Genomic DNA, 27,235 nt, shown 5'->3' on the forward strand with positions numbered 1-27,235 from the left:
CCCCCCTCCCGTCCTGAATGGATGGCTTTGTGCTCAGTCGTTGCCCCCGCCTTGCCTCATCACAGTGCGGATGTGTGGGGAAGGCAGCTGGCCTCAGGCCGGAGGGTTGGTCTGTGAGCCCCTCTCAGCCCCGCACCGCGCCGGGTGGTGTTCACGCTGCTTCCTGAGCATATCCCATGACCCTGCTCTTCCATTCTCTCCGCCACCTCCCTAGCGTGAGCCACCATCAGCTTTTCCTTGGGTTACAATCATCATCCATACCTGGCCTCCCTGGTCTTTCTAAAAATGACCCTTTCATCCATATGCCCTCCCCACCCCGACTCCCCAGTTCAGGCTGTTGGTTCTTACCTTTAGCACACACAGTTCCTGCTGCTTAGAAACCCCTTAGCTCCTTCCTCTTCTGCCTGGTAAATGTCACGGGACCTTCAAGCCTCAGCGCAAATCCCAGGATGGACTGGGCACTCCTTCTCTCTGCTTATCCCCTTGTCACCGCATGGCAAAATTAATTAATTAAATAGAACTACCTTTCAAGAGAAAGAAACAGAAATGGTGACTTGAGAAGCAGTTGTCAGGGATAAGAAGGAGATACCTGTGAGTAAGTTGTCAGCCTCATGTTTTTACAAACCTAGCAGCCTAGAAACCTGGTCATTTGTGTTTACAGATACAGTGCTTGGGAAAAAATGCAGACAATGTGGTCAGCATTCTCAGCCCCTCCTAGGATGTTATTAATCTTAGAAAAAAGCACACATTTGCATATTTTAACATCTCTAAAATTGGAAAGTGTCCTAAAGTTGATGCTATGCCTCACTGATTGGTGTATATCTTACAGTTGGTGGTGCTTTTTTCTTTCTGGGGGATGAGTGGAGGTTTAAAAAATAAGACAAGCGAACGTGCCTCCCGGTTTGGGGAACATCTGAAGGACTGTGTTTCCTCCCTCTGGCCTCGGAGCCAGTCAGATCTTCCGTGGTATGAATGGGAAATAGAAAGGTGTGGTCACAGACCATGAACATGGTGGGCAGACAGGTCTGAATGGAAATGCCACTCCCCTTCACTGCTTTTGCAACCCGGATCTTGTTAAATCCTCTGCTTTCTTATCTCTAAAATGGGAATGACCCCTGCCTCAGGGTTGACAGTATTCAATCAAATACTGTGGAGCTCCTGGCCCCGACCTGGCCCTCGGTAGGTGTTCAATCTCCAGAACTATGATGATGTTTCTTACTGTTCTCAGGACTGCTAACCTCCCCCTGTACCCCTGCTTCCTGTAGCCATGGAGCCCATCACCCAAGACAAGCGTGTCTCCCAGGGCCATAATGGAGACCTGTATTTCTCCAATGTGATGCTGCAGGACATGCAGACGGACTACAGCTGCAATGCCCGCTTCCACTTCACCCACACCATCCAGCAGAAGAACCCGTTCACCCTCAAAGTCCTGACCAGTGAGTGTGCGGGCCCCTGCCCGGGGCTGGGAACAGCAGCCCACTGAGCCCAGACAGCCCTGGGCACCTGGATCTGGGAAGTGCCTTGTCCCCACGGCTGACCTAGAAATTCTCCCAGCTCACTGTGCCTGAGTGACTCTAGCTGCTCTTTAGCCGTCTCTCTTGATTCTGGAGCCTTGAGTTAAATTCGGTCCTGCTCCAGATCAGTGCTTCTCAAACTTTGGTGGAGGAGTCAGAGTCACCTGGCAAGCTCGGCACCCTCACTGACACCCAGTCCCTCGCCTGCCCGGGAGTCCTGGGCCTCTCAGGTCTGCATTAGTTCTCCAGGTGTCCTGGGGACACACCAGAATTTGAGACGCACTGCTGTCAGTGGTCATTCAGCACCTCCCTCATGCAGTCGGCTTGATTATTTTTCGTCATCGTTTGGTTATCTTTATTCCTAAAATAAAGCAATCGCATGGAATATCGAAATTAGTGATACAGCAAAATAAATTGTGTTTGATTCTGTAATGTCAATAAGTGTATGCTGGACCATATGGAATCGCTGTGTTTGCAAGTTGCAGGTTTATCTTTTAGTTTTATTTGTTTTCATTTTTGTTCCCTGATTGTTTGGCTGGTACCAGAATGAATCAGTGTTTCCTGACCCATTTTAGCATTGATGACCCTTCACCAGGGAAGAGAGAAGCTCTCAGTCTAGAGAGTCACTTTTTGCCAGAGACCAGCCAGCCTGGAGCTTTGGCTACAAAGTCCTCAGCCTGCTCAGGACACTGGAAGTGGCTGTATTGGTTTATACTGTGGCTTTGTCACCGACCTTCGGTATAAAAGCCCCCAAAGATGTTCATCGGTCTCAGGCAGTTGTGAATGTTTCAGTACCGTGGACAGAGGCAGTAGGGGAGGCGGTTGGGCAGAGGGCCCCCTGTGGGGCTGGCCGTTTCCACAGGTTAAAGGAAAGGGGCTGAGCCCCGGCTTCCCAGAGCGGACCGTGGGTGATTGGTGCTGCCTCCCGGGTGGGCGCGGGAGGCAGAGGAAGGCAGCGGTGAGCTCGCCCCTCTCTCAGGACACGTGGGCTCTTCTCGCCTCACTGGCCCCTGCGTGATGGGAACCGCGGTGCTGGGGGCGGCCCGGCCTCACCCTCCAGCCGCCCCACGGGTGGAGACGGGCCCCCGAAGCAGCTTCCCTCCTGGGTGCCTTCTGTTGTGGGTTTCTTCTCTGTTTCGTTCTCTTCACATTCTTCCTTTTTTTCCCTTCTTCTCTGTTTCGCCTCCCCTTTCCTCTTTTCCCCGTTCATCTCTCTCTGAACCCCATTTCCTCCTCCCCTAATCTCCCCCTCCGACCTCTGCGGCTCCCCACACCCTGCTCAGAGCTGCCCGTACTCTGATAGCCAGCAGGATGGCCAGCAACCAGGGACAAGCCTCGCTTGTTCCTAGCAGGGTTGCCCAGCTTCCGTCCACTTGCTGCCTCTTCCCTGGTGTTTTTTATTCTGGATCCAGGCCCAGAGAGGACCCCTGAGAAGAAAGTTGGGTTGTCTGAGGTGTCGCCTCAGTGCAGAAGGGACTGCCTGCCAGCTGGCTGAGCTGAGGAGGACAGTCTGGTCTGCCCAGGGGCCTCTGGAGCCAGGACAGGGCAGGCAGCCTCGGGCAGCGGTGGAGGGGCAGGATGTCAAGGCCGCACCTCCCTGGACCTCCTTCATTGCCTCACCGGGGTCCCTCTCTCCCGACCCAGGCTTGGAGCCTGCCTGCCAGGTGGGGACTGCAGAGTCCGGTGGCCACTGCAGTCCTGGGCAGAAGCTCTCACTGGACTTGGGGTAGAGGCAGGGAGACAGAGGTGGTGAAGAGCCTTCCTTTGTAGAATTAAGCAGTTGAAGATTTCAACAACCTTTAGAAGTTGGACTTTCCAGAAACATCCTTTTCTCTACCAGAGTTAGGTAAGGGATATTTGTTTCTGCTGCATTTCTGGGTCCCCTTCTCCACTGAAACTCTCGCCTCCAGTTGCTGAGAAATGTGCTGAGCATTGGGGACAGAACCCTGTCGGCTTCCTGGAGTTCTCCCAGGGGCAGCTTTGGCTGGGAGCAAGTTCTGGGCATCCGTGCCAGCTCAGAACTGGGCTCAGTTGCTTAAAATAACTTAGCTGTGCTTTCTCTGCTTTCCTGCCTGGAAAGGACACAAGCGTTTTCTTGTACCTTCAGAACCAGGTCTGGGAGTGGGAGACAAATCAGACAAGTTGGGACAGCTTCAAAGACTGTTCTCACCAGGGGTTTCTTTCACAGTCTGCCCACTGAGGAAGAAATAAATCTCATCACAGCCAATTTTTTATTACCTGCATTAAAGGAAGGAGAGAAAGGATCTGATACAGAACACTGGGCAATATAAAATTATTTTAAAATCTTGCCTTGGGAGGTAGTCAAAGACAGTGAAGTGGGAATAACAAAGAAATGCCTGTCCCACTTTGGTCCCGGGTGCCTCCCGGGGACAGGAGGCAGCCATGGGGAAGGAGCAGGGCTGTCCTTGAGTCAGGCTGGAAAACTAACCCTCCTTCCTCTGACATCTGTTGTCTAAGTGACCTTCTTAGAGGCGTCAGGAAGTCTCCCTGAGTTTCTCAGATGTGCTTCCGAGTCCACGAAGCGTGAGGTCAGTTCTGAGCATGGGCCCTTCTGTCGCAGCTGGTGGCACAGGAGCGTGGGGCGCCCCCGTCCTCCGAGGCCCAGCCACTGCCCCTCCCGCCCCACTCTGCCCTCCCTTTTCATGCCAGTGAGGGTCGGGTTCCACCTTTACCTCCAGATAAACCCAAGCTGCCTTCCCACACACAGGCAAGGTCTTTTACAACCAGCACACCCCTGTTTAAAGAATGGTCCTAAATAACGAAACTCCTTCCAGTGGACGTGAAGCAACTCTGAGACGCAGAGCGATGCCGGTGCCCCAGTTGTCTCCCCGCCATGAGTTATAAGAGGATTTGATCCGCCTTCCAAGATGCAAGTGTTCTGGCAGCTTCTCCTCCCTCAGGCTGCGGGGCTGGGTCCAGGCTTCTCGGGGCGTCTGCTTGGCTTCCAGTCGGCTCTCCCATCCCTTCCCTCTGTTGGTGCTGTCAAAACTTGAACCAGTAGCTGGATGAGGATGTTGGTAGGAGAATGAAAAGCTCCTTAAGGATGTTGGCATGCTCATAAGCCCCATTCCAAAATGTCTTTCTCACTGAGGATTAAATGCCCAAAGGTTTTCATTACCCAGCATCAGAGCCTGCTGGTCTTGTTCTATAAGGGATGGCTTCATCCTAAGCTAGTCTAGAGAGCTTTGAACCACTATCTTGTTAGCAGGCCTTTCCCTGTTCTAAGTGTTGAACTCACAGCTCACGCACTCTCTCCTCTCCCAGGCTCCCTTTCTGAGCCTAAACTCCGAAGCTCAGCCTAGCTGTCCCCCTCTCCCTGAATCACTCCTTGCCTCCGCAGAAGGAGGCGTTTCTGCCAACAGACTCAGTCTGGAGACCAGGATAGTGCCCATCTGGGCAGGCTGGGGAGTTCCTGTTGCTGCTCAGCACGTGATTGCTGGGCCCTCCCAGCGCTCCTCCTGTCCCATTCTGTTGATGATCTGTCTCTATCTTCTCCCCTCATTTACCTCCCACCCCTTGCGAGCTGGCTTCTGCTCGGGTGGGTCTTTGCTCTTGCCCCAGGGCTCACTAACACTCCTTTTTCTTTAGCAACCCCAGAAGCTGGCCTGACCCAGAGTCCTGGGAACAGAGGATTTTGGTGGAAAAGAGTTGTTCAAATTGCTACAGGATACCACTAATTCATATCTCATTTGTTTGAAATTATAGTATGACCAAGCAATTAGAGGTCATGCCTAATTTCTTTATTAAAAAAGAAACTTATTATTGCCTTCTTTTGCAGGATTTAACCTTTTCTTCCCTTTTGGGAGCTGTTTTGTGTTGCTTGTTTTTCACCAAGCGTATTTCCTTTCCAAATATGCTGTGTGTTTCCTTTGCAAAAGGCCACTGGTGCTCGCTGGTTGTTTTGTGGCTTCGCATTTCTGTTGGTCTCTCCTGTTTAGGCCTCCTTGACCTCTCCGTGGTCCCTGTTTGCTCACCCTCTTTTGTTTATTGCAGACCACCCCTATAATGACTCGTCCTTAAGAAACCACCCTGACATGTACAGTGGTGAGTCGCCGTGGTAACCTTGGGAGTAACCTTGCCTGTCCTAACCCCAGTTGGCCTAACTCGACTGACACCGTGTCATTAACTCGTGCCGCTGCCAAGTCTTACAGTTGGCCAGGGCAGGGTACCAAGGTGACTCCTGCAGAACTGGGAGGAAGGTGGCCAGTGTGGAGGGCGGAGGTGCTTGTGCGATGGTGTGGTCTCCTCGGAGATGCCAGCCTCCAGCTGTGAATTCTGGACAAGTTGACCTACCTGGTCAAACCAGGGTAGGACTTCAAAACAGCTTCTCAGAGGTTCAGTAGAAACTTAGGAATCAGTGGTGGGTGGACAGAGAATATCTGAAAATAAGGGACTTCGCAGAGTCAGGAGGAAACAGGAAGTCTCATTTCCATCGGTGGCTTGAAGAGCACAGAAAACTTTGTAGTGTTTGTTTAGCCGGGTTTAAGTGTCTGCATGTGAATTGCCTGCATCGTGCTCTGGCCTTAGTCACTGGGGATACATTTCACAGGTCCTACATCTCTTTAAAATTCAGCTGGGAAATAGGAAGAAGAGTCTTGCTCTGAGTTTTCTTTCCAGGTAAGTATAAATGAAGTTGGACCATCCGTTGCGGCCTATCACCCGATTCTCTTCCCTCCTCTGGAAGTGTGCTCAGATCCAGTCCCACCCCCTCCGCCACACATTTGCAAGTCATGGAACAGTTTCCATGAGGCATATTTCTAACTCATCACACAACTGGTTGCTCAAGCTGATTAGGAGAGTAATTGGCTCTTTCCACACCTGAGCTACCCCCCAAGCGTGGCTCAAGGATGTCTCGTTTTCCTTGAGCAGCCAGAGGCATCATCATTTGCTGGCTCTGGAGACGCAGCTGCTCCCAGCATCAGTTGTGACTCTGAACTAAGGCTGCAGGTTCCCAGGGGGGTCACTGTGGGCTCAGAAAGATAGGAAGTGTCTGTGTGGTGATGTGCTAATATAAACTGATCAGTGTCTGGAGTGGAGGAAGGGAAGGGGGAGTGAGAGCCAGGGAGACAGGCCAAGGCTTTAACTTGGCATCAAGCAGCCAGAGCCTCGCTGAGATCCTGCCAAAGAGATTTACTGCCCAAGAATGCAGGGGACCTCTGTTGGATTCTGGGCATTGCTTTCAAAATAATGGGGCCAACCACCATTATGTCAAGAGCCTCAGAGTGCTGGTGTGAAATGTGCCTTCTTCTAAATTAGATTCTGGGTAATCTGTCATGGAAGTAGTCTTTAGGTTGGAGCCGATAGAAGCCAGTAAGTCTCGTAGAGGCCATCTGGTCCAAGCTCCTTGCTTTATATAAGATAAACCATCAAGGCAGATGTGTAGAGTTATTCTGTCAGTGATAAGTTTGAGTGATTCTAGCCATTTAATAAACTAGTATGTGACTGGTGGTGGATAGTATTATGAGTAAGCAAGAGTTAGAAGAATCATCCAAGGCTGGGAGACTAAACAAAGCTCACGGGAGCTCACAGGAAGATTAGCCTCATATCCTCAATCCAAGGTGCATGCGGCTGACCAAGTATGACCTGGGCTAGAAAGAGCATGAAGTCAAAGTGAGGCACGTGCTGAACCAAGGACAACTGGCTCAGATGCTTCTAGAAGAAAACAGAAGGTGACAAGGAAGGAGAGAAGATACAGTCCTTCCCTGAGTTCCTGGACAGAGAGGCATAGTGTGATGAATAATGCCCATCATTGGAAAAGACCCTGATGCTGGGAGGGACTGGGGGCCGGAGGAGAAGGGGACGACCGAGGATGAGATGGCTGGATGGCATCACGGACTCGATGGACATGAGTCTGAGTGAACTCCAGGAGTTGGTGATGGACAGGGAGGCCTGGCGTGCTGCGATTCATGGGGTCGCAAAGAGTCGGACACGACTGAGCGACTGAGCTGAACTGACCCCTCTGGGCTTAGCTTTGAAATATGCCCCTTTTGTAACAGCAGGGCCAGATCATAATCACACTTTTCCTAGAGTGGTTTAGTATCCTGTGAATGTATGCCAGGTGTCCCCTGACATGCTAAGTAGCAGGGGGAAGCTGGTCTGAGATGGTAACTTGCCACTTAGAATTCAGCCCTCTGAGGCAGTCTGCCTGGAATTAAACTCAGGCTCCAAGACATCCCATCAAGTGACCTTGGGCAAGTCATTCAGTCTGTTGGGACTTTACTCTCCTTATCTGCAGAATGGGTATATTACCTGCTCCAAAAGATTGCTGTGAAGATTAAATAGCATAATGTGCATATGTCCCTAGTGAGATGTGAAACACATTCATGATTAATAAATGTTACCATTGTTGGTGTTAAAGAGGATGGTTTAGTGTTGACTGGATCAAGCACGGTTGTTCTTTGCTTCTGAAATTGAGGGATGTGGAGGAATTGAAGGGGAGAGAGACAGGCACAATCACAGGAAGAAGGTACTATGGAGGGAGAAATTGTAGGGCAAACTAGAAAAACGAAAGCTTTTCCGATTCTCAGCTATGCTGAGAGCACAGTAAGAACAAAGCTCCAGCTACTGCATGAGGGGCTGGGGGTAGATTTATGGAAGAGATTTCTTGGCAGTAGAAGATATTAAATGTCACTAGCAAAGCGTTTTGCTCACCTTCTGGGGTTGCTTGGTCAGCCGTTTCTAGAGCCAGAGAGGTGGTGAGATGCCAGGAATCCAGCCCCGTGAGCTCTCAGTTCCGAGAGCCAGAAGCAGCAAAGGTAGGATCCAGCCACCCCTAAAAGCTGTGTGTGGCAGAGGTTTTCAGGCACGTCTGATTCAGTGAACTCTCTTCTGCTAACACGCAGCACTCGACAGAGGCAAGCAACTCGGATCTCCCTTAGTCTTGCCGTGTCCTCTTGCAGGAGGCGAGTCTGTGCTGAGGCAGTCTCCATTGTCTCTGTAAAGCCAAGGTGGTTGAGGCAGAGGCGTCTCCTGATGAGCCTCTGCTGACCCGATCCCCTGGAAACCCATGAGCCCACTCTTGCCCCACAGCAAGAGCAGCAGAGGACGGACTGCCCGTGACCTCGAGGTCGGATGAGCCCATGTGGGGAGCTGTGAGTCTTCAGAGATGTGAGCGTTAGCGGCTGGATTCTGAATTTGTTCAGATAGCAGGTCTGACTCCAGCCTTGATGATTTATGAGAATAAGAGAAGCACCATCACGCTGGAGAGGCTGGATCCCCAGCTCTGAGAATCACGCTGGAGAGGCTGGATCCCCAGCTCTGAGACAGGTCCTGTGAACACTCTGTCATCGTCCAGCACACACGGCTCATAGAGCAATCACCTTTGTCTCTAGCACTCTTCCTGGGTCTCCCAGGAAAGAAATGAGCTACCCTCCCTTGGGAGCAGTGGCTCCCAAAGGTACCAGCTGGTTTATCCTTCGTAAACTTTCCTGTAAATCCATTTCATGTAGGAGGACACTTCTTCACAGCCTCCCCTTTGAGTCCAGCCTTTTCATCCCGTAACGATCCCATACGTCACCCTGACTCCTCTTTATGCTTTCCGTGGCCTTAACAATCCAGTTGAGATGTCTTTGGAGCCTCTTAATTTCCAGCCCAGCTTCTGTTTTTCCAGTTTGGGAGAGAAGGATCTCCCCAACTTTATTGAATAGACATCGAGGAAAGAAGGACTCTCAGCTGAGATGGCAAGAACCATATTTGAGGGAAACATCGTGGAATAGTTTCACCAGAGAAGCCCATTAAAACAAAAATATCTTTCTCCTTTATCTCTTTTGCCCTTGAATTTTGGTATTCTTTGGTTTGAGTTAAGAAAGATCTTCCCAAAACTGACTGTTAGTCATAGGAACAAGTAGGGTATCTATCTTTAAAGAGAGGGGCAGTATAGAATAGATGCTGCAACTGAAGCTTTGGCACCAATGGTCCAGAATCCAAACATGACTGGCTCGTGACTTTGCCAAGTCTGTTGACTCTGCTTAGCCTCTGTGTCCTCTCTGGAAAATGAGAGGCATATCCCAGGTTTGCTGTGATTTCCGAACGTGACGATGGTGGTAGAGACGGAGCCGAGCCTGGTGCTTGGCCCGCAGTGAGCGGCCAAGTGGCAGCCCTGACTATGACCTCTGCCTTTAAGACACTCTTCCCTGTATTTCTGAACTTCGGCCTGGTTGCAGTGGCTTCCCCTCCTTTGGGACCACTCTGGTTGCTAGCCCGCATCCTGTAAATGAGGGATGCTGTGGCCTTTTTATAGGCCCAGCTGCAGTGTGTCCAGGCAGCCACAGGGGGCCGCTGTGCTCCCTTCCCCCTCTCCCATACTGGCCGTGCTGGTCACGTGTGCTTACAGGGCTGCATGCTAAGGTGTGAATTAAATGTCCACAGGGACACACATTAGTTGCCGCAGGTTTGGGTCCCACGTGGAAGGAATATGCTGACTGAACTTCCATGTAACCCCCCAGTTCCCAGCTCTCAACAGATTCGCCAAACTGGCACCAGAGCCTCCTGCCTTCAGACCTCCTTCTCCTCCCGGTGCCCCTGGCTTTGTGCTGTCTGACCATTTGGGTGACTCCAGGTTGACGGGTGGGAGGAAGCTGCTGCCTTGGCATCAGGCTTCTTTGGTACTGAGAGCTGGATGCACTTAGAGTTACAGATGGTAACGAATTAACCACATAATGGATTAACCCCTTCAGTAGCCCATGTTGTATGTGTGTACGCTGGTGGGACAGATGAGGGCATCTGCATAGAGAGATGACACGGGGTAAACCGTTGCCTTCTTTTTTCTTCTTTCCTCCTCTTGAATTTATTCATTCCACAAACATTTACCGAACACTTGCTACATTGCATGTATTGTGCCAGCAGACTAATTACCTCCACGTATGTTTCATCATTCCTTCCCCTTGATGAAAGGGTAAAATACATGCCAGTTCTATGATCCTCCTCTGATGGCTGATAGAGAGAAGCTGGGTACCTGTAGGACAGGAGCCCCGCTGTGCCAGCCAGACCCCAGCTAGCCCCTGAGCCCAGCAGGGGCACTGAGACAGGGTCCCCGCCACTCTGTCCTCATTCCACCAGCACCCAGTAACAGTACCTGCCCCGCCTGGAAGCATGCTCACTCTCACTCCAGGCACCCAGTAACAGTACCTGCCCTGCCTGGAAGCATGCTCACTCTCACTCCAGGCACCCAGTAACAGTACCTGCCCTGCCTGGAAGCATGCCCGTTCTCTCTCCAGGCACCCAGTAACAGTACCTGCCCCGCCTGGAAGCATGCCCGGCTCTCACTCCAGGCACGTCTGAGGGCTCCCAGCCCCTGGCAGCCCCGCCTTCCTTCCAGCTGCGTCAGAGACCCATTAAACCTGTGGGTAGGCCCAGCTTGTATTTATATTTTTAACTCTTCTTGTTGACAGTCATACACCTTTTGAGCAAAGGTGACCCCTCCAGTTTGCTTTGGGGTTCCTGGTTACAGAATCCTTGTTCTTCCTCATCCCATCTCATTCATTCCCGTAGAACTGTGCAAAGAGCTCTAAGGGAGAGGTGAGGCTCAGGTAAGGTGGGGTCCACTGCGCTGGGGTGTCCCCAGACTTGCATGACCCCCTCCACAGGGAAAGAGCCACCCTGAGCGAGTCACCTCTGTGAGCCCCTGTCCTTGGAAAGCTGTGTGTGCCTCACCGATTGCAGGCCCCAGGGCTGCTCCAGCCGGGTCGAGTGGTGGAGCGGCTCCTCCGTCTCGGCTGCACTTGCTTCTCACCCCTCCCTCAGTCTCTCACATCCAATTAACACCCTCCTCCCTGCCATGCCAAAGTTATTAGTGAAGCAGCAGATTGGTTTCTAGCCCCACAGTGATTTCCTGTCATCCCTGTTCATTAATTCTCCCCCGTCTTTGCTAAGCCGTTAATAATATTCCTTGCATCTCTGACTGTTCATCTGAGTCTTTGTGGCTTCATCCCAGCTCCTTGTCTCTGGGCTCCCAAAGAGCAGGTTGTCTGTCCTGTGGCCGCAAGCTGAGAGGGCCTCCCTGGAGCCACCGTGCTGGCCTCTGGATCTCAGCATGGGATGCGCAGGGAGTGGACTGTCCCTGCTTAGGCAGCCCTTGCCCCTTCCAGGGACAGAGAGGCTTACTGAACTGGGGGGACGCTGGGCTCCTCTTGGCAGAGCCTTTCAGAGCTTAGAGCTGCTCACACACATGTGCCGGTGGGGCCGAGGAGCCCCACGCTTCCTAACACACCTCTCTTAATAATGCCCCGGCCCCTGGGGTGGTTTCAGCGGCGCGGCAGGGGGTGGGGGTCTGGGGCTGGTGCCTCTGCGGCTAAGGGCATCATCAGGAGGGCATGACGACCTTTCTCTCTAGTCCAATAGCTCGGCCCAGCTGGGACAGCCCTCTGGGCAGTAAGCTCACAGAGCTTGTTCCATCCTGTTTCAGCCCGAGGAGTTGCAGAGAGAACACCCAGCTTCATGTATCCCCAGGGCACCGCGAGCAGTCAGATGGTGCTGCGTGGCATGGACCTCCTGCTGGAGTGCATCGCCTCCGGGGTGTATGTACGGGGTGTTTGCACCCCGACTTCTGCCCGCCTTTGAGGAGGATGGGTTGGGGGATTGTGCATGCTCTTGTTGCAGCATTTTTCCGGGGGTGGGGTGGGAGAGAGAAGCAGACAGCTCCTAGTGAGGACGCTGCCAATCACCGTCATCCCATTCCGGCCGCCTTTCTTTCTCAGATACTGAGGAGAGGCGGGAGCTAGGCTTCCTGTACGTGTTAGACCCCCTTGTGATCTTAGCTGAGTCCTTTGTGTGCCCTGTGGCCGAGCATCCCCTTTGCACGGGAGGGATCAGCCCTCGAAGGACACGCGTCCTCCTGAGCCCAAGGACACCATAAGCACACCGTGGTGTCCTGGGCTCCACAGGCGTGGCAGAGCCACACTTGGTGGTAAGTCCCTGTTTTTCGCTTGGTCTCTCTTAGCCCCACACCAGACATTGCATGGTACAAGAAAGGCGGGGATCTGCCATCCGACAAGGCCAAGTTTGAGAACTTCAACAAGGCCCTGCGCATCACCAACGTGTCCGAGGAAGACTCCGGGGAGTATTTCTGCCTGGCCTCCAACAAGATGGGCAGTATCCGGCACACGATCTCGGTGAGAGTGAAGGGTACGTTGTGCGCATTTCTCATTACGACAGTCTCGCCAGCCCTCAACTCCACGGCCATCCCTCCCTCTCGGGGTGGTTGCGTGAGTGGGGAAAACACCAGCACACTGATGAGTGGGAATAGCGACCTGCAGGAGTGTGTAAGGGCAGGGGGGAAGGGGGGTGTCACGGGTGGAGATCCCCCCACCGTTGCCCTCCTCCCCTGAGCGCTTGGGGCTCTCTCAGCAGGCGCACTCTCTTCTGTGGCCTGTTTGGATGACCCGGAACCTGTCTTTCGTTTCTCATTCCTGTTCATGGTGTGTTGTCTTAGCCCTGTGCTGTCTGTGTACTTGAACATGGTTCTTCTTAAAAACGGGGAGGGATCATGGCCTGAATTATTTTTTTAGGAAATCACTTCCCTCCCCTAAAAACACCTGAGCTGTTGTCAGCAGTGGAGCACGTGTCTTTGTGGGTCCCAGCCATGGGGCTGGGAGGTCCGCCAGTCACTTCTCAGTCTGAATGGCGGGGCTGAATGGATGATCAGGGTGATGAGGTTAAATACTACAGGACAAGAACTTTCTTAGCACAAGCTCATTGACCGGTGACCTTGGTTTCAGCACCACACTCAGAATAGGGGTGCTTAACATTTATTGGGGTTTCAAGATCTTTGAATTCTGATCTGAAGGACCCTCTTCTCAGAGAAATCCACATATTCACAAAATTTTCCAACAGTTGGAAGGAGTGGCCAGCTAAGAGCTTCTGCTGACCAAAGGTCAACAGTGAAAGAATGAGCAGCATGCCTTTCCTCAGTGGTCTGATCTTGCAGCAATAGCGTGGAAATCCAGCGGGGCCGGCCCCTGCTACTTTACTGCCCTCCCCGGCTCGAACCCTTGGGTGCACATCAGGAGGGCCTGCTGCTGCTGCTGCTAAGTCGCTTCAGCCGTGTCCAACTCTGTGTGACCCCATAGACGGCAGCCCACCAGGCTCCGCCGTCCCTGGGATTCTCCAGGCAAGAACACTGGAGTGGGGTGCCATTTCCTTCTCCAGTGCATGAAAGTGAAAAGTGAAAGTGAAGTCGCTCAGTCGTGTCTGACTCTTAACAACCCCATGGACTGCAGCCCACCAGGCTCCTCCGTCCATGGGATTTCCCAGGCAAGAGTCCTGGGGTGGGGTGCCGTTGCCTTTTCTGAGTAGCTCTCAAATCATTGGCTGCCTGGGCTTCCCCCGGGGATTCTGACGTACTAGGTTGAAGATGGGCCCTGGCATTTGTGTTTCTTAAAAGCTCTTTAGGAGGCCTCAGTTTAGAACTCTTGTTCTGCGAACTTGAAATAAACCAGTCCGCATCTGCAGTGCCGAGTCGACCAGAGGTCTGCACCGTCATCCCAGGACGAGCCCTGGGCCGGTGGGGGCGGGGCGGGGGCTGGCACTCGGGGGCTCCTGCCTTCCGAGAGGGAGCCCACTGGGTTTCTTCTGCCTGCTTGTGTCATCTGACAGCCCTGCCTGTGCCTGTCCTTGCCTTCCAGCTGCTCCATACTGGCTGGATGAACCCAAGAACCTCATCCTGGCTCCTGGCGAGGACGGGAGACTGGTGTGTCGAGCCAATGGAAACCCCAAGCCCACGGTCCAGTGGATGGTGAACGGGGAGCCTCTGCAATGTGAGTAACCGCTGCTGTCCTGCCTGTCTCTGCTCTCCCTCCTGGGAGCATCCAGCTCCCCAGCCCTGTGGACCAGCTCTGCCATCAGAAGTGAGGGAGCGGCCCATCCCTTTGGACCCTTCAAGAGGGAGGAAACCTGCCTCCTTTGTGCGAGAGAGAACAGGAGGCCCGTGCCCGTGTTAAGGGGATTTCTGCTCCCTTGGGTTTTTTCATAAATGTCTGCTTTCTGCCCCTAATAACTGCAAACCCAGTTCAAGAGCTGGGGACCTCAGCTGTGTCCCTGAGATTATGGGCTCTGGGTCATGGGGCTCAGGAGGTAGAGGAGACCTTGGTAGCTCATCTTCATTGCCCCCCACCAAACCCCTCCCTCTGCTGAGGGTATAATAAGAGGCAGGGTTGTGCGACAACATGGGCGATACGATCGGAAATGAGGGGAAGCCCCTCTGAGAGCAGAGCTGCCCAGAGCAGTTACTGAGTGCACACTGGCGTCCAGGGAGGTTTAGTTCCCTCCAGATGCAGGGGTGCGTGGCTCCAGGCTCCTTCCAGCCAGAGTCTCAGTCGAAGTTTCACATCTGAATTCACCCTAGTTGCATTTACTCTTTAAAAAATAACTTTATTTGTTTTTGGCTGCACTGCGCCTTCATTGCCGCACAGGCTTTTCTCTAACTGTGGGGAGCGGGGGCCCCTCCCTGGCTGTGGGGAGCGGAGGCCCCTCCCTGGCTCTCTTGAGTGGGGGCGCGGGGGGGGTGCCTCCCTGGCTGTGGGGAGCGGGGGCTCATCTCCAGTTGCGGTGTGTGGGCTTCTCACTGCAGTGGCCTCTCTGCTCGTGGAGCTCGTGCTCTGGGCGCAGGCTCAGTAGCTGCAGCCCCCAGGCTCCAGGGCGCAGGCCCAGTGGCTGCGGCCCCCAGGCTCCAGGGCGCAGTAGTTTGCTGCTTGGGCTTAGTTGCCCCATAGCATGTGGGATCTTCCCGGGCCAGGGAGCGAACCTGTGTCTTCTGCATTGGCAGGTGGATCCCGTACCACTCTCCACTACCAGGGAAGCCCTGCTTTACATTTTTAATGTTCCGTCCTTACTTTCTCTGAAGGGTCAGAGCAAATACAAACTGTATTATCAACCAGATGGGACAGAAACTAGATGGCAAGAACTCAGAGCCTAACTCGTGAGCGACAGCTGATCAAAGGTGGAGAGGCAGGGAGACAGGCAGAGGAGAAGGCCTGAATGCACCTTTCTAGACATTTACTGGGTGCCGGGCGCTGAGCATCCCTCTCACCTCGCTAACCTCAGCCGTGGAAGATGAGGAAATGAAGTGCTGCCTTTGCAGCAGCTGCCCAAGGTCACACGACCCGGGACTGAGGGAGCTGGAGGCTGCTGTGACAACGCCCAACCTGCCCTGTTTGGTACTGAGCCTCTGGTTATCCTGGGAGATAGCCTCCCCCTGCATGCAAGCCACTTACTGACTTGGCCTGCCCTCTGCCCTTCTCCCTGTCCTGATGGCACTTTGGGGATAAGGCAGACAAAGGCTCTAAACTCCACAGCACCATTAAAGAAATGCAGAGCCCAGGATTTGCAGCTGAGCCCTGGCCCTGGCAAGGTCCCCCATCATTCAAAGGAGTGACTGGGAGAAACGCTGGTCGCCTCGCCAGGCGAGGAGACGTAAAGTTGCTGGCGTTGCTTCCTTTGTGCCTTTTTGCTGAGATGCCGGAAGAAGGGTAAGAATGCTGACCTTGGCTTTGCTCACCGGCTGATTCCACATCTCCAGGCTCAGACCTGCTGTCTGTGGGGTGGCGCCCGTGGGGCCGGGCCCTGGGTCCCCCTCTGCCGACTCCTGGGGAAGGTCTGAGTGACCCTGGGTGAGGTCATAGATCACACAAGCCGAGTCATCTGGCCCAGGCCCAGAGCCTTACAGAGGAAAGGCACCTCGTGGTGTGAGATGAGAAAAGGGTGGATTCCTTACATTTCTGGAAAACTTTTATTTGTATTGCTTGTTATCTCATTCTTGCTCTCTTACCCTGCCCTTCCTCAGAGGAGGGGAAGATGGAAGAAATGCTTCCCTACTTGACAGGTGAAGGAAGTGAGGCCCGGAGGAGCTACTGATTTGCCCCAACTCCTAGAGTGATTTGGGCTTCCCTGGGAGCTGGTGGTAAAGAACCCCCCTGCCAGTTCAGGAGACATGAGATGCGGGTTCGATCCCTGGGTCGGGAAGATCCCCTGGCGGAGGGCGTGGCACCCACTCCAGTATTCTTGCCTGGAGAATCCCGTGGACAGAGGAGCCTGGCAGGCTAAGGTCCATAGGGTTGCAAAGAGTCGGACGTGCCTGAAGCGACTCCCCAGCCTCCGCTCTCTGCATCCGCGGCCAGGAGAACTGCAGCAGGGGGTCCTCTCAGTGCGCACGTGTCTTGGGAAGGTTAGGTCCCTTTGGCAAATGCAAGGGCGCATCAACTTTCAGCAGGCATGCGCCTCCAGGTTTAACTTTGTGGACGTCTGCAGAGTGCTCTGCTCAGAGGATGGGAAGCAGGCAGGTCCCACCTAGTTGTGTATTGCTTTTCAAAACACTTTTCATATGCTTTTCAAAACCCTTTTGAGTATATGCACATTGGGTTAAGATGCTAACAGCAACCAGCCAGCCCTCCCACCACATGTGCTCAGCCCTCTTCTAAGGACATGCACAGACTCTTCAGTCATCCTCATAGAAATGCCACGGGGTGGTGTTATCCCCAGACAAGGAGACCGAAGCGTTTAGAGCCAGTAGGGTCAGTGCATAATGTGGTTAGAATTCAAACCACAGCTGCCCAGCTGCCATGTAGCTTTGACTGGGATTCCTGTTCCCAGTGGACGGATTGAGAAATAGACTCTGGCTCAGTCCTACCAGAGTCCCACACGCCCTCTGCCCGCCCTCCCCATCTTACGAGGAGCACCTTCCTGTCTGTAGCGGCGCCGCCCAACCCCAACCGTGAGGTGGCCGGGGACACCATCATCTTCCGTGACACGCAGATCAGCAGCCGGGCCGTGTATCAGTGCAACAGCTCCAACGAGCACGGCTACCTGCTGGCCAACGCCTTCGTCAGCGTGCTGGGTGAGTGCGCCCCTCTCCGCTCACCTGCCGGGGGCCTCCCGGCCCCTGCCCAGAGCGTGGGCTCCCTCTCTGCTTGAGAGATCGGTCAGGCTGCGGGGAGAAGGGCAGCGGGGTGGGGAAGTGTGGAGACCCAGGATGAAATGAGGAGGCGTGATGGAGGACTTAAAATCTGCAGAGCTGGGTGTGCAGACGGTTCATTCCACTCAGAGGACGAACGGAGAGCTGAAACGCCAGTCTCAGTCCCCTTCCTCCCCCAACAAGAGAAGGGACCATCTCACCTTCTTGGTGTGTCCGTGTTGAGTCTCCCCTGGGTTCTCCGTGGCCTTAGGGTAGGAACTATGCTGAGTGTGTTTGTGGCCCTCCTGGAGCAGGCAGAGGGCAGTGGGCAGGTGCCACTAGGAGAAGCCTTGGGGCTGTGGAGGGGCAGATACAGAAGCTGCTGGAAGGCTGGGGGCGTCCTCTGCAAAAGTGGGGCTGGATGTGGACTAGGTGCAGATGGGTAAGCTTCCTCCCTCCTCACCTAATCTGGGAGGGAGGTTGATGGGGGAGGTCACGCTGGTATTTAGAAAGCTGCCCCGAGGAGAAGGCACACAGAGATAAGACTGGTCCCCAGGGAGGGGGAGGAAGGCAGACCCCCGCCCAAGGTCAGGGTTAGGTCTCTGGGGTCGCAGAGGAAGGCAGACGCCCGCCCAAGGTGAGGGTTAGGTCTCTGGGGTCGCAGAGGAAGGCAGACCCCTGCCCAAGGTCAGGGTTAGGTCTCTGGGGTCGCAGAGGAAGGCAGACCCCCGCCCAAGGTCAGGGTTAGGTCTCTGGGGTTGCAGACGTGCCGCCTCGGATGCTGTCGCCCCGGAACCAGCTCATCAGGGTGATCCTGTACAACCGGACCCGGCTGGACTGCCCGTTCTTTGGGTCTCCCATCCCCACGCTCCGATGGTAAGTTCCAGGAGACCAGGCTTCCCCCACGGGGGCATCTGGAGGGGCATCTCTCTTACCTCTCTCATCGCATTCGGCCCATGAGAGGGGTTCAGCAAATCCTGGGAGCCGCAAAGGGTGGAGGCTGAGACGAAGCTGGCAGAGCATCTGGGTCAGGCCTCTTATTGTGCGAGGAAGGAAACTGAGGCCAGAGGCTTGCCAAGGCCAGCCCTGGGTGGGGGCAGACGCACGGCTCGGGGTCCCTTCCCCCTGGGCTGGCCCTTTCTCAGCATGCTGTGTGTCCTGCTGCTCCGTCGTGAGGTTTAAGAATGGACAAGGAAGCAACCTGGACGGTGGCAACTACCACGTCTATGAGAACGGCAGTCTGGAGATCAAGATGATCCGAAAAGAGGACCAGGGCATCTACACCTGTGTTGCCACCAACATCCTGGGCAAAGCAGAGAACCAGGTCCGCCTTGAGGTCAAAGGTAAAGGAGAGGGTCGCTAGGTAGAGGGTGCAGTGAGTTGGGGAGTGGGGGGCATTTTTAACTTTGAGAATGCCATCTCCTCAAAGCTATCCATGTGTGTCACTTTGAAAACGCACCACCCTTAATGTTTAATCCCTAGTGGGACCTCCCTCAGGGCCCCCAGCTGGCCTGGGTGCTGCACATACTTCCCTAGGCAGGGAGGCCTGCTCCCCACACCAGCTCCCCACCACCGCCCCAGAAAGCACGTCCTGTGTTCCTGAGCCAGCGAGAAAGGACCTGGGCATTATTTCCACTGGGGATCTCCTATTCCGGGCCTTCCCGACCAGTTCACCTAACTGAATCCTATTTCTGCCACCCTCCACGGTCCATGCAAGCTAGTCTTGCGTGTCACCCTGTGGCCGCTCGCGGGTAGGGGTGGCAGAGAGGAGCTCGAGCTCAGGCGCTTCTCCGCAGACCCCACGAGGATCTACCGGATGCCGGAGGACCAGGTCACCAAGAGGGGCAGCACGGTGCAGCTGGAGTGCCGCGTGAAGCACGACCCCTCCCTGAAGCTCACAGTCTCCTGGCTGAAGGATGACGAGCCGCTCTACATCAGCAACAGGTCTCCGCTCCCGCCTCCCTGCCTGCTGCTCTCTGGGCCCTGCCTTCTCCCTTGCTCCTGGTGATGCGTGGACGCACCTGCGGCTCCTATGTCGGTGTTCCGCTGCAGAACCGCCGAAGAGGGTTCTGGACCCCTCAGGGGAGACCCCCTCCAGTGCCTGCCCTCTCTCCGCTCAGCGCCCTGCTCCTCTCCCCTCCTTGCCTCCTCTCCCTCCTCTCTCCATCTGCGCTCTCTTCTCTGTCCTTCGGCCCCTCCTTGCTCCTCTTTGGCGTCCGGACTGGACGCGCCCCCGCCTCCTTGCGGCCCAGCCAGCAGTTCCGCATCCCCCGACAGAGGGCGGGGCTGCCTGAGCAGGCTCTGACCCTGTGGTTGGTTGGCTCGCCCTTACTGTGCCCTGGGCCCACGCCTGTCCTCTCCCTCAGCCAGATTCGGATCTGACTGGAGTTGACGGCGGGCCCAGGCGTAGATGGTGTGTAAAGTTCCCCAGCTGTTGGGAATATGCAGCTGGGGCTGAGAACGTTGCTCTGAGCCTCTCCCTGGGCTCTCTTCTGTGCCAGCTTCGGTCTTGGGGCAGGGTGCACGTGGGTACCAGCTGGGTCTGCTGATCATCTGGTTTCCTGGAGGGGCATAATCCTCCAGTGGGCACGGGTTTGCTGGCACCCAGCTCCTGGGTGCCCTCCTCCCTCTGTGGAGACAGTTCAGGGGAGCCCAGGGCACTTGGCTGAGCGCAGGCATCGCTCTGGGTTGGAGACAGAGCTGGAAGCTTGAGAAGACCTGCCTTCAGGGGTGTGCCAAGCTATACCCTAATTCAGGAGGGGAGCACAGAGGACCTGGGGTTGGGGGGGATCCGAGCACGGTGAATACAGAGGGGGCCGCTCTAGTGCCGCCTGTGTTCCGTCCCCCCCCGTGAAGCTGCACGAGTGCTCAGCGTGACAGGAAGACCCTGCCCCTCCCACAGCACTGTGATGAGCCCCCGTCCCCTAGGAAGGGCTGCAGCTGCCCACTCGGACCCACTGTCCCCACCCCAGGGAGAAGGTGGACAGGCAGTGCCCACCACCCCCGCCTCCCCACCTCACTGTCTCCCCTCCACCTTCCTCCAACCCCTCCCTGTTCCTTTGCAGAATGAAGAAGGAGGAGGACTCCCTGACCATCTTTGGCGTGGCCGAGCGGGACCAGGGCAGCTACACGTGCGTTGCCAGCACTGAGCTGGACCAAGACCTGGCGAAAGCCTACCTGACCGTGCTAGGTAACCACCGCTGCCCCCGCCCCGCCGCTGCCCCCGCCCCGCCTCCCTGCGTCCAGAGAGGTGGGGGTGGCTCGGAGGGCAGCGCTAGGTAACCGCTGCCCTCACCCCGCCTCCCCGCGTCCAGAGAGGTGGGGGTGGCTCGGAGGGCAGCGTCCGCGGTCAGCCAGCCAGCCAGGCATGGGGGTCCTCTTGTCTGAGGGTCTGAGGGTTAGGAAGCTGCCCCCCTCAGAGCAGGCTGTACTGGATGCCTTACCTCCTGAGTGGAATCGCTGACTTGCCTCAATCCTCAGCTGAAAGGTGCCGGAGGAGAGAGGGATGGTCGGGGTTCTTACTGTGGTCGTCTTTACCAACTTTACAGCTGACTCTAAACCACTAAGCCAATTAAAACTGCCTATCCAACAAGACAGCTCTGTTTGGCCTTCCAACACCCGCTGCTGGTTTATTCTCTGCCCACCTCTCCTGGAGGGATTTCACAGGGTGCCGGGCACTCCCGATGACTCCCTCTTGGCGGCTCGCCCCCAAGCCAGCCTGTAAATACGAAGCCATCCCAAACCCGGGGGTGTGGTCTCCCGCCCAGCAGGGTGTATCCTCTTTTCACCTCTGCCGTCTCGGTGTGTCCCTGCACCGTCCCGGGGAGCAGTGGGCCCAGACATGGTGCCAGCACCAGGATAGCAAGCAGACCGCGTGCCCGCCCCGGCTGCGGAGGGAGCACGGGAAGGCCTTTGTGAGGGCCGGGGCACCCTCCATGGAACGAGGGGTGAGGCCAAGCAGGGGCTGCTGTTCAAGCCTGGCCTCCTGATCCCGCCCTTAGACCACCTTTATCCCCAGATGACCTGCTAACCTGGATAACCCGTCTTACCTTTGCAGCTGATCAGGCCACTCCAACTAACCGTTTGGCTGCCCTTCCCAAAGGTAATTCGTACTAACCCCGGGACTCACGCCAAGCACTCCAGGTGCCTCAGAGCGGGTGCGTAGGAGGAGGAAGGCCCTGCAGGAGAGGAGTGCTGTGCACAGGGGAGGGGCCAGCTCGCCCCACCCCCGCCAAGTCTGACCCCTCTCAGGAGGCCCGTCCCCTCCCTGAGCCCTTCTAGTCCCGCCCCTTTGGCAGACTGAGTTGCGGTCCCTTCCCACCCCTTACCTCTGGCCACGCCCACCACTCCCCTGGGCGGCCTGTTCTCCACGCAGTCTCGGAACGCTTGCTTCCAGTCATCCGTAGGCCCATCTCTTTGGCAGCCTCTCCAGATCTGCTGTTACGCACCCATTTACAGTCCACGTGCACGTGCGTGCAACACGTAAATGTGGCTGCTGGGACCCACCTTTCAGATCCTTCCAGTTATCAGCCAAAATGTGGAAATAACTAGTTCAAGGGGCCAGGATGGGAGAAAAGAAACACACCTGCTCTCCCCAGTCGGTGGCCAGGAGGGCACTCACACCCACTTCAGAAACCCAGTGAGACTGGAGCCCCCCAAAGGCACTGCCCCACCCTCGCGGGGGGACACTGTCCTGCTGTCCATCATGGAAGCTTCTAGACGGAGCTGCTCTCTCCTCCCTGGCCTGGTCCTCTGTGTTTGTCCGCCACCCCCCCATCCCCCTAACTGCTCTGCCCTGCAAGCTCTCCAAACACCCTCCTGGGCTCCTGCCCCCTCAGAGCCTCAGCACACAGAGTAGAAGATAAATTATAGACGGAAGTCCCATACTTCTTTCCTAAAGGTGTGACTCCCAAATGTTTCCACTCCAAGAACACCCACAGATTGGGGTGGGTTGGCCCCAATTCTCACTGCTGCCTGCACCCCTTGATATTCTTTGGGGGGGTGGAATTTGGGGGTCGAATTTCCTCTTTGTCCTTCCTTGAACCCCGAGGGCAGGGGTGGCCCCTGGGCTGACCCTCCAGCACAGGCTGGGGTTGGTCCCTGCGGGGGGTGAACTCAGCCCACCCGAGTCCTGTCTGCGGGACGGTGACCGGGGCTGGGACCCGTGCAGGCCGGGCCGGCTCTGACTCTGGAGGCCCCTCCCTCTGCCGCCAGGACGACCGGACCGACCCCGGGACCTGGAGCTCACTGACCTGGCCGAGAGAAGCGTGAGGCTGACCTGGATCCCAGGGGACGACAACAACAGCCCCATCACAGGTCAGCCAGAGGCTCGCGCCGACCAGGAGAGAGGGATGCAGCCCGGTGGCCGGCCCGGCCCTGGCTTCGGGCCCCGCCACCTCCTCACTGGGCGTGTGCCCTGGGCTGTCGACAGGATGGAGGCCGTGGTCTGTCTCCCGTTCTGTGTTTGGGAAGGGTTCATGTGCCTCTGTCTCCCTACGGGAGGCTGTCAACACTGCTGGGAACCCGAGGGACACCCTGGGAAAGAGCTCACTGACTCAGCTCCCCAGACAGTCCCGACTTCCTTGCCTCCTCAGACTACATCGTCCAGTTTGAAGAAGACCAGTTCCAGCCAGGGGTCTGGCATGACCATTCCAAGTTCCCGGGCAGTGTCAACTCAGCTGTGCTCCGGCTATCGCCCTACGTCAACTACCAGTTCCGGGTCATCGCCATCAATGAGGTGGGCAGCAGCCACCCCAGCCTCCCATCTGAGCGCTACCGAACCAGCGGAGCACGTGAGTGCTTGAGGGCTAACGGCAGGTGCTGACGCCAGGCACCCGAGTACAGACTAAGTTCCCCGGGTCCCCTGCCACATGAATTTAGGCAAGCTACTCCAGGCCTCCTCATCTATGAAACAGAATAATTATGCCATCTCCGTTATGGGGCTATTGTGAAAATACAGTTGTTTGAAAATATAATTCAGGTCCCTAATGTAATGTGCATGGAGTAAGCATGCAATAAATGTTAACTGACATTTTTATTATTACGTATTAGTAATAATTATGAATAATTCTTGATCTGCTTTAAAGGGAAGAGCTGTGAAGATTGGCGGTAGAAACATATACTCTCATGTCGCATAAGGTCTCTTGACATACTTGGGTAATGAAATGCTTAGATTTCTGAAATCACACTGGCTCACTGAGGGTGAAAGCTGCTCCCCCAAAATGTTGAATGCCAGGATAAACCGAGTTGGTATTAAACACCCTTAGTGGATAATCCACATTGAGTTGGGTCTGTTGAGCATCTGAAGTGTGGAAAGCCTTATGATAAATGCTATCTTGTCAGGGATTAAAACTCAGAAGAAACTATCCCTCCTTTGGGGGTTTAAGTCTCAGCTAGGAAGGCACATCATATGTACGACAGAGTGGCAGAGCGAGCTCAGCCGCGTAGAGGACGGAGTGTGTTGAGAAGTACAGAGACGAGCACGGAAGGGGCCAGTCAGCTGGGGAGGAGAGGCTGTTTACTGTGCCCTGTGAAGCATGCCCTGGGTTTGAACTTTGTCTCCATTTGGGTTCCAGCCCCCGAGTCCAACCCCTCTGATGTGAAGGGAGAGGGGACCAGGAAGAACAACATGGAGATCACGTGGACGGTGAGAGCCCCTCCAGCCCGCCCACGATGCTTGCCTGGCAGTCTTAGGGGCCCTCGCCCTGTACACCCCTGGGGCCCCCAGGCTGCAGGATGGCCCAGGCGTCCTGGTGTGAGGGCCACTCTTTGCATCGAGCATCAAGAAATCAAACAGGAGAGTATCTAAGAGCAAGCTTTAAGACAGGAGCAGAGGTGACTTAGGAAACAGACGCTATCATTCTAGCAAAAGCAGAGAGAGTCCCACAAAACCAAAGCACTTCTTTAGAAGAAGGAGAGGTTTAGATTAGTCCCCAGAAAAGATGTAGCCTAAACACTGGTACCTCACTTCAGTGAGTTCTAGCTCCTCTCGCGGGAGATTGTTGAGTGTGGAGAGAGACCAACCTAGTGGTGGGCCTCCAGTGGCAGCCGTCTGTAAGTCCAGGATGGACAGAGGGACTCCGAAGATGACTGCCAGACCAGGATTGAAAAACTCATCTTCCATCTTGGCTCACCTGACCACATTTTCCAAACCCAAACTGGGTTATGTGGCCTTCAAATGACATTTTTTTTTTTTCCCCAAACTGCTTCTAAGTCTGAGATGCAAATTCAGCCACTGAACACTTTATTTTTGGCTACTCTGGGTCTCTGTTGCTGCGCGAGGGCTTTCTCCAGCTGTGGAGAGAAGGGGCTGCTCTCTAGCTGTGGTGTGGGGGCTTCTTTTGTTACAGAGCACAGGCTCCAGGGCACATGGGCTTCAGTAATTGTGGTGCACAGGCTTGGTCGCTCCACAGCATGTGCCACCGGGGGAAGTCCCAGCCACTGAAATTTTAACGTTTTTGTGCTGTTGCTGTGCATAATGGAAACAGACGGATGCAGAGTTTAGAATCACGACCATCACTGTCTGCCGAGGGCCTGGTCTCACAGCAGCCTTGGCAGTTGGGCTGAGCCCAGACTTAAGACTCCAGGGCTCATCTTTAGGACCTGGCAAGAAGTGGTTCAGCTCCATATTGCAGGTGCCCAGGGAACCTACAAAGACAGAGTTACGCCCGCTCCCAGCTCCAGCCTTGTAAGAAGGGTAGGGCAGATAGGCGTGGATTCGCTAGGACTGAAGTCGGGAATTTTGACTCATTGGCAGCAGGCGTGCCATGACTAAACCAGAACCCGCTCCTCTGACTCTGGAGGCTTGTCACATCACCGTGCACATTCTGCTTCTGGTTGCGCCATCACTGCAGAGTCCTGTTGACAGTGATGCTTTTACTGCCTGTATACCTGCCGAGGGGGGGCTGTGAGGTCACAGGGACTGGGGCCTGGGTGGGGGATCTGCGTGCTGCTGGCTTCGCAGGACTCTGGGCTCCTGGGGGACTCAGAGTTGGGGGCAGGCTCTCCCCAGCTCTGCAAGGGGCTGGCCATGGTTGGGCAGGCTGGGGACAGGGGCCTGCCACGGGAAGAGGGTGAGCCGGGGTGGCCCGGGCTCCTCACCAGTGCCCTACCACTCCTGCCGTCTCTCCCCACTCAGCCCATGAATGCCACTTCCGCCTTCGGCCCCAACCTGCGCTACATCGTCAAGTGGCGGCGGAGAGAGGCCCGCGAGGCCTGGAACAACGTCACCGTGTGGGGCTCCCGCTACGTGGTGGGGCAGACCCCCGTCTATGTGCCCTACGAGATCCGAGTCCAGGCTGAAAATGACTTTGGGAAGGGCCCTGAGCCAGACACCGTCATCGGTTACTCTGGAGAAGATTGTGAGTACCCGCCCTCCCTCCACCCCGGGCCCGCACGGCTGGGCTGCCCAGGCCATCCCCACAGACCAGAAACCTTGGCGTGGGCCCTGGGTCTTCTAAGAGCATCCTGGAGGACAGCGAGTTACCAGGAAAGAGGGGTTTCCAGCAGTGAGCTAGAGCAGACAGGCCCCAGGCGGTGCCGGGAGCAGAGATGGTATCATCTGAATGCTAGTTAGAATTAATGAACATCGTCACACAGTCCAATACTCTCACGTTATGAACATGAAAACTGGGGTCCTGCAAGGGAAACCCCCACCCATATTGCACAATAGCAAATTCCAGGCTTAAGAACAGAACCCAGGTTTGTGGTCTATCTTACTGGCAGGCCTTGCTAGCCCCAAGGACCATCTGACCCAAAGGCCATAACTAGATGCCTCCACAGGAAGCAGGGCCAGGCCAGAGTCCTCCCTGGGCTCCCCAGGGGAATCCTGGAGGGGCTGAAGTCCACAGCTCCCCAGACCAAACGCTCCAGGCCAGCCACTGCAACACTGGGCATAAAAAGAGGAGTTCTCTGGAGGCTGTCACTGGATAAATCAGCGTGATTGTGGGATATGTGTAGAAGTGTGTACCTGCCTCTCCAGACAGTGGGGGCAGTACATCAGTACATCAGTCCTGCAGGCTGCTGAGCAAGGCCGGAGGGTTAGTGATGCCCCTCCTGGTCAGGGTAATCCATACCCTGGTGGATGTGGGTCTGATCCGAGAAGAAACCATGGAGGTGGGTGGGGTGACCCAAAGGAAGGAGGGAGGAGAGTGTTGGGAAAGAGTGGGTTCAGGGGGCCAGTGCTGGGGTCATGAGCAGGGCCAGTGGGGTTCATGACAGTGAGCTAGGAGGAAGTGAGGGTCAGGTCCCGTGCCCCGCTTCCCTGGAGGTGATTGTGGATCGGACCCCCTCGGGAGATAAGGAGTGGGGATCAGAAGGCCCTCTGTCCATCCCGCTCCTCATTTCCATGGTGGCAGACATTTCCAGACAGAAGGCGGTGGGGACTTCTGGAGGGTAAGTATGGAAAAGCCAGCATCTAGACATGGACTCACGGACCAGCCCACCATTTCCATTGCATCTGTGTACCCCGCGGCCGATATGTTAGAGGGGATAGGGCAGAACCACTGTTGTGGCAGAGTAGAAAAAACGGGGGAGAGAGCCAATTATGGGCACAGTGGCCCTCCCTCTGCAGGTAGTCACAGGATCAGAGTCTTCCTGAAGTAGGCTAGGGCGTCTTTAGTCTGCAGGCAGGGTTTCCTGCGGGGCGCTGGCAAGAAACAAATGCCACTCAAGGGGGACTATTTCCAGTGTGAGGACAGGGTTAGAGGGGAAACAGCAAGGTTGGTAAGCCACTGGGAGGCCAGCCACAGTGGAGTGCCATCACGCCACTTGGCCTGGAGGGAGTGCCCAACGTCCAGAGTGGGCTGAAGGCGCAAGC

At 55.4% G+C, this 27,235-nt stretch overlaps 1 protein-coding gene across 1 annotated transcript in view; it reads left to right on the forward strand.

The window, feature by feature from the left end:
* NFASC (neurofascin) overlaps positions 1-27,235 on the forward strand; it is a 197,161-nt gene that overhangs the window by 133,218 nt on the left and 36,708 nt on the right. The window contains exons 8-21 of the mRNA XM_068985706.1: positions 1,266-1,436; positions 11,938-12,049; positions 12,472-12,656; positions 14,156-14,287; positions 17,218-17,361; positions 18,183-18,294; positions 18,595-18,761; positions 19,215-19,362; positions 20,484-20,608; positions 21,476-21,520; positions 22,633-22,734; positions 23,013-23,210; positions 23,994-24,064; positions 25,556-25,778. Of these exons, the coding sequence (XP_068841807.1) occupies positions 1,266-1,436; positions 11,938-12,049; positions 12,472-12,656; positions 14,156-14,287; positions 17,218-17,361; positions 18,183-18,294; positions 18,595-18,761; positions 19,215-19,362; positions 20,484-20,608; positions 21,476-21,520; positions 22,633-22,734; positions 23,013-23,210; positions 23,994-24,064; positions 25,556-25,778 (1,935 nt within the window). The remainder of the gene's footprint in view (positions 1-1,265; positions 1,437-11,937; positions 12,050-12,471; positions 12,657-14,155; positions 14,288-17,217; positions 17,362-18,182; positions 18,295-18,594; positions 18,762-19,214; positions 19,363-20,483; positions 20,609-21,475; positions 21,521-22,632; positions 22,735-23,012; positions 23,211-23,993; positions 24,065-25,555; positions 25,779-27,235) is intronic.

Source organism: Capricornis sumatraensis, chromosome 14, assembly GCF_032405125.1.
Source record: "Capricornis sumatraensis isolate serow.1 chromosome 14, serow.2, whole genome shotgun sequence".
Classification (NCBI taxonomy): Eukaryota; Metazoa; Chordata; class Mammalia; order Artiodactyla; family Bovidae; genus Capricornis; species Capricornis sumatraensis.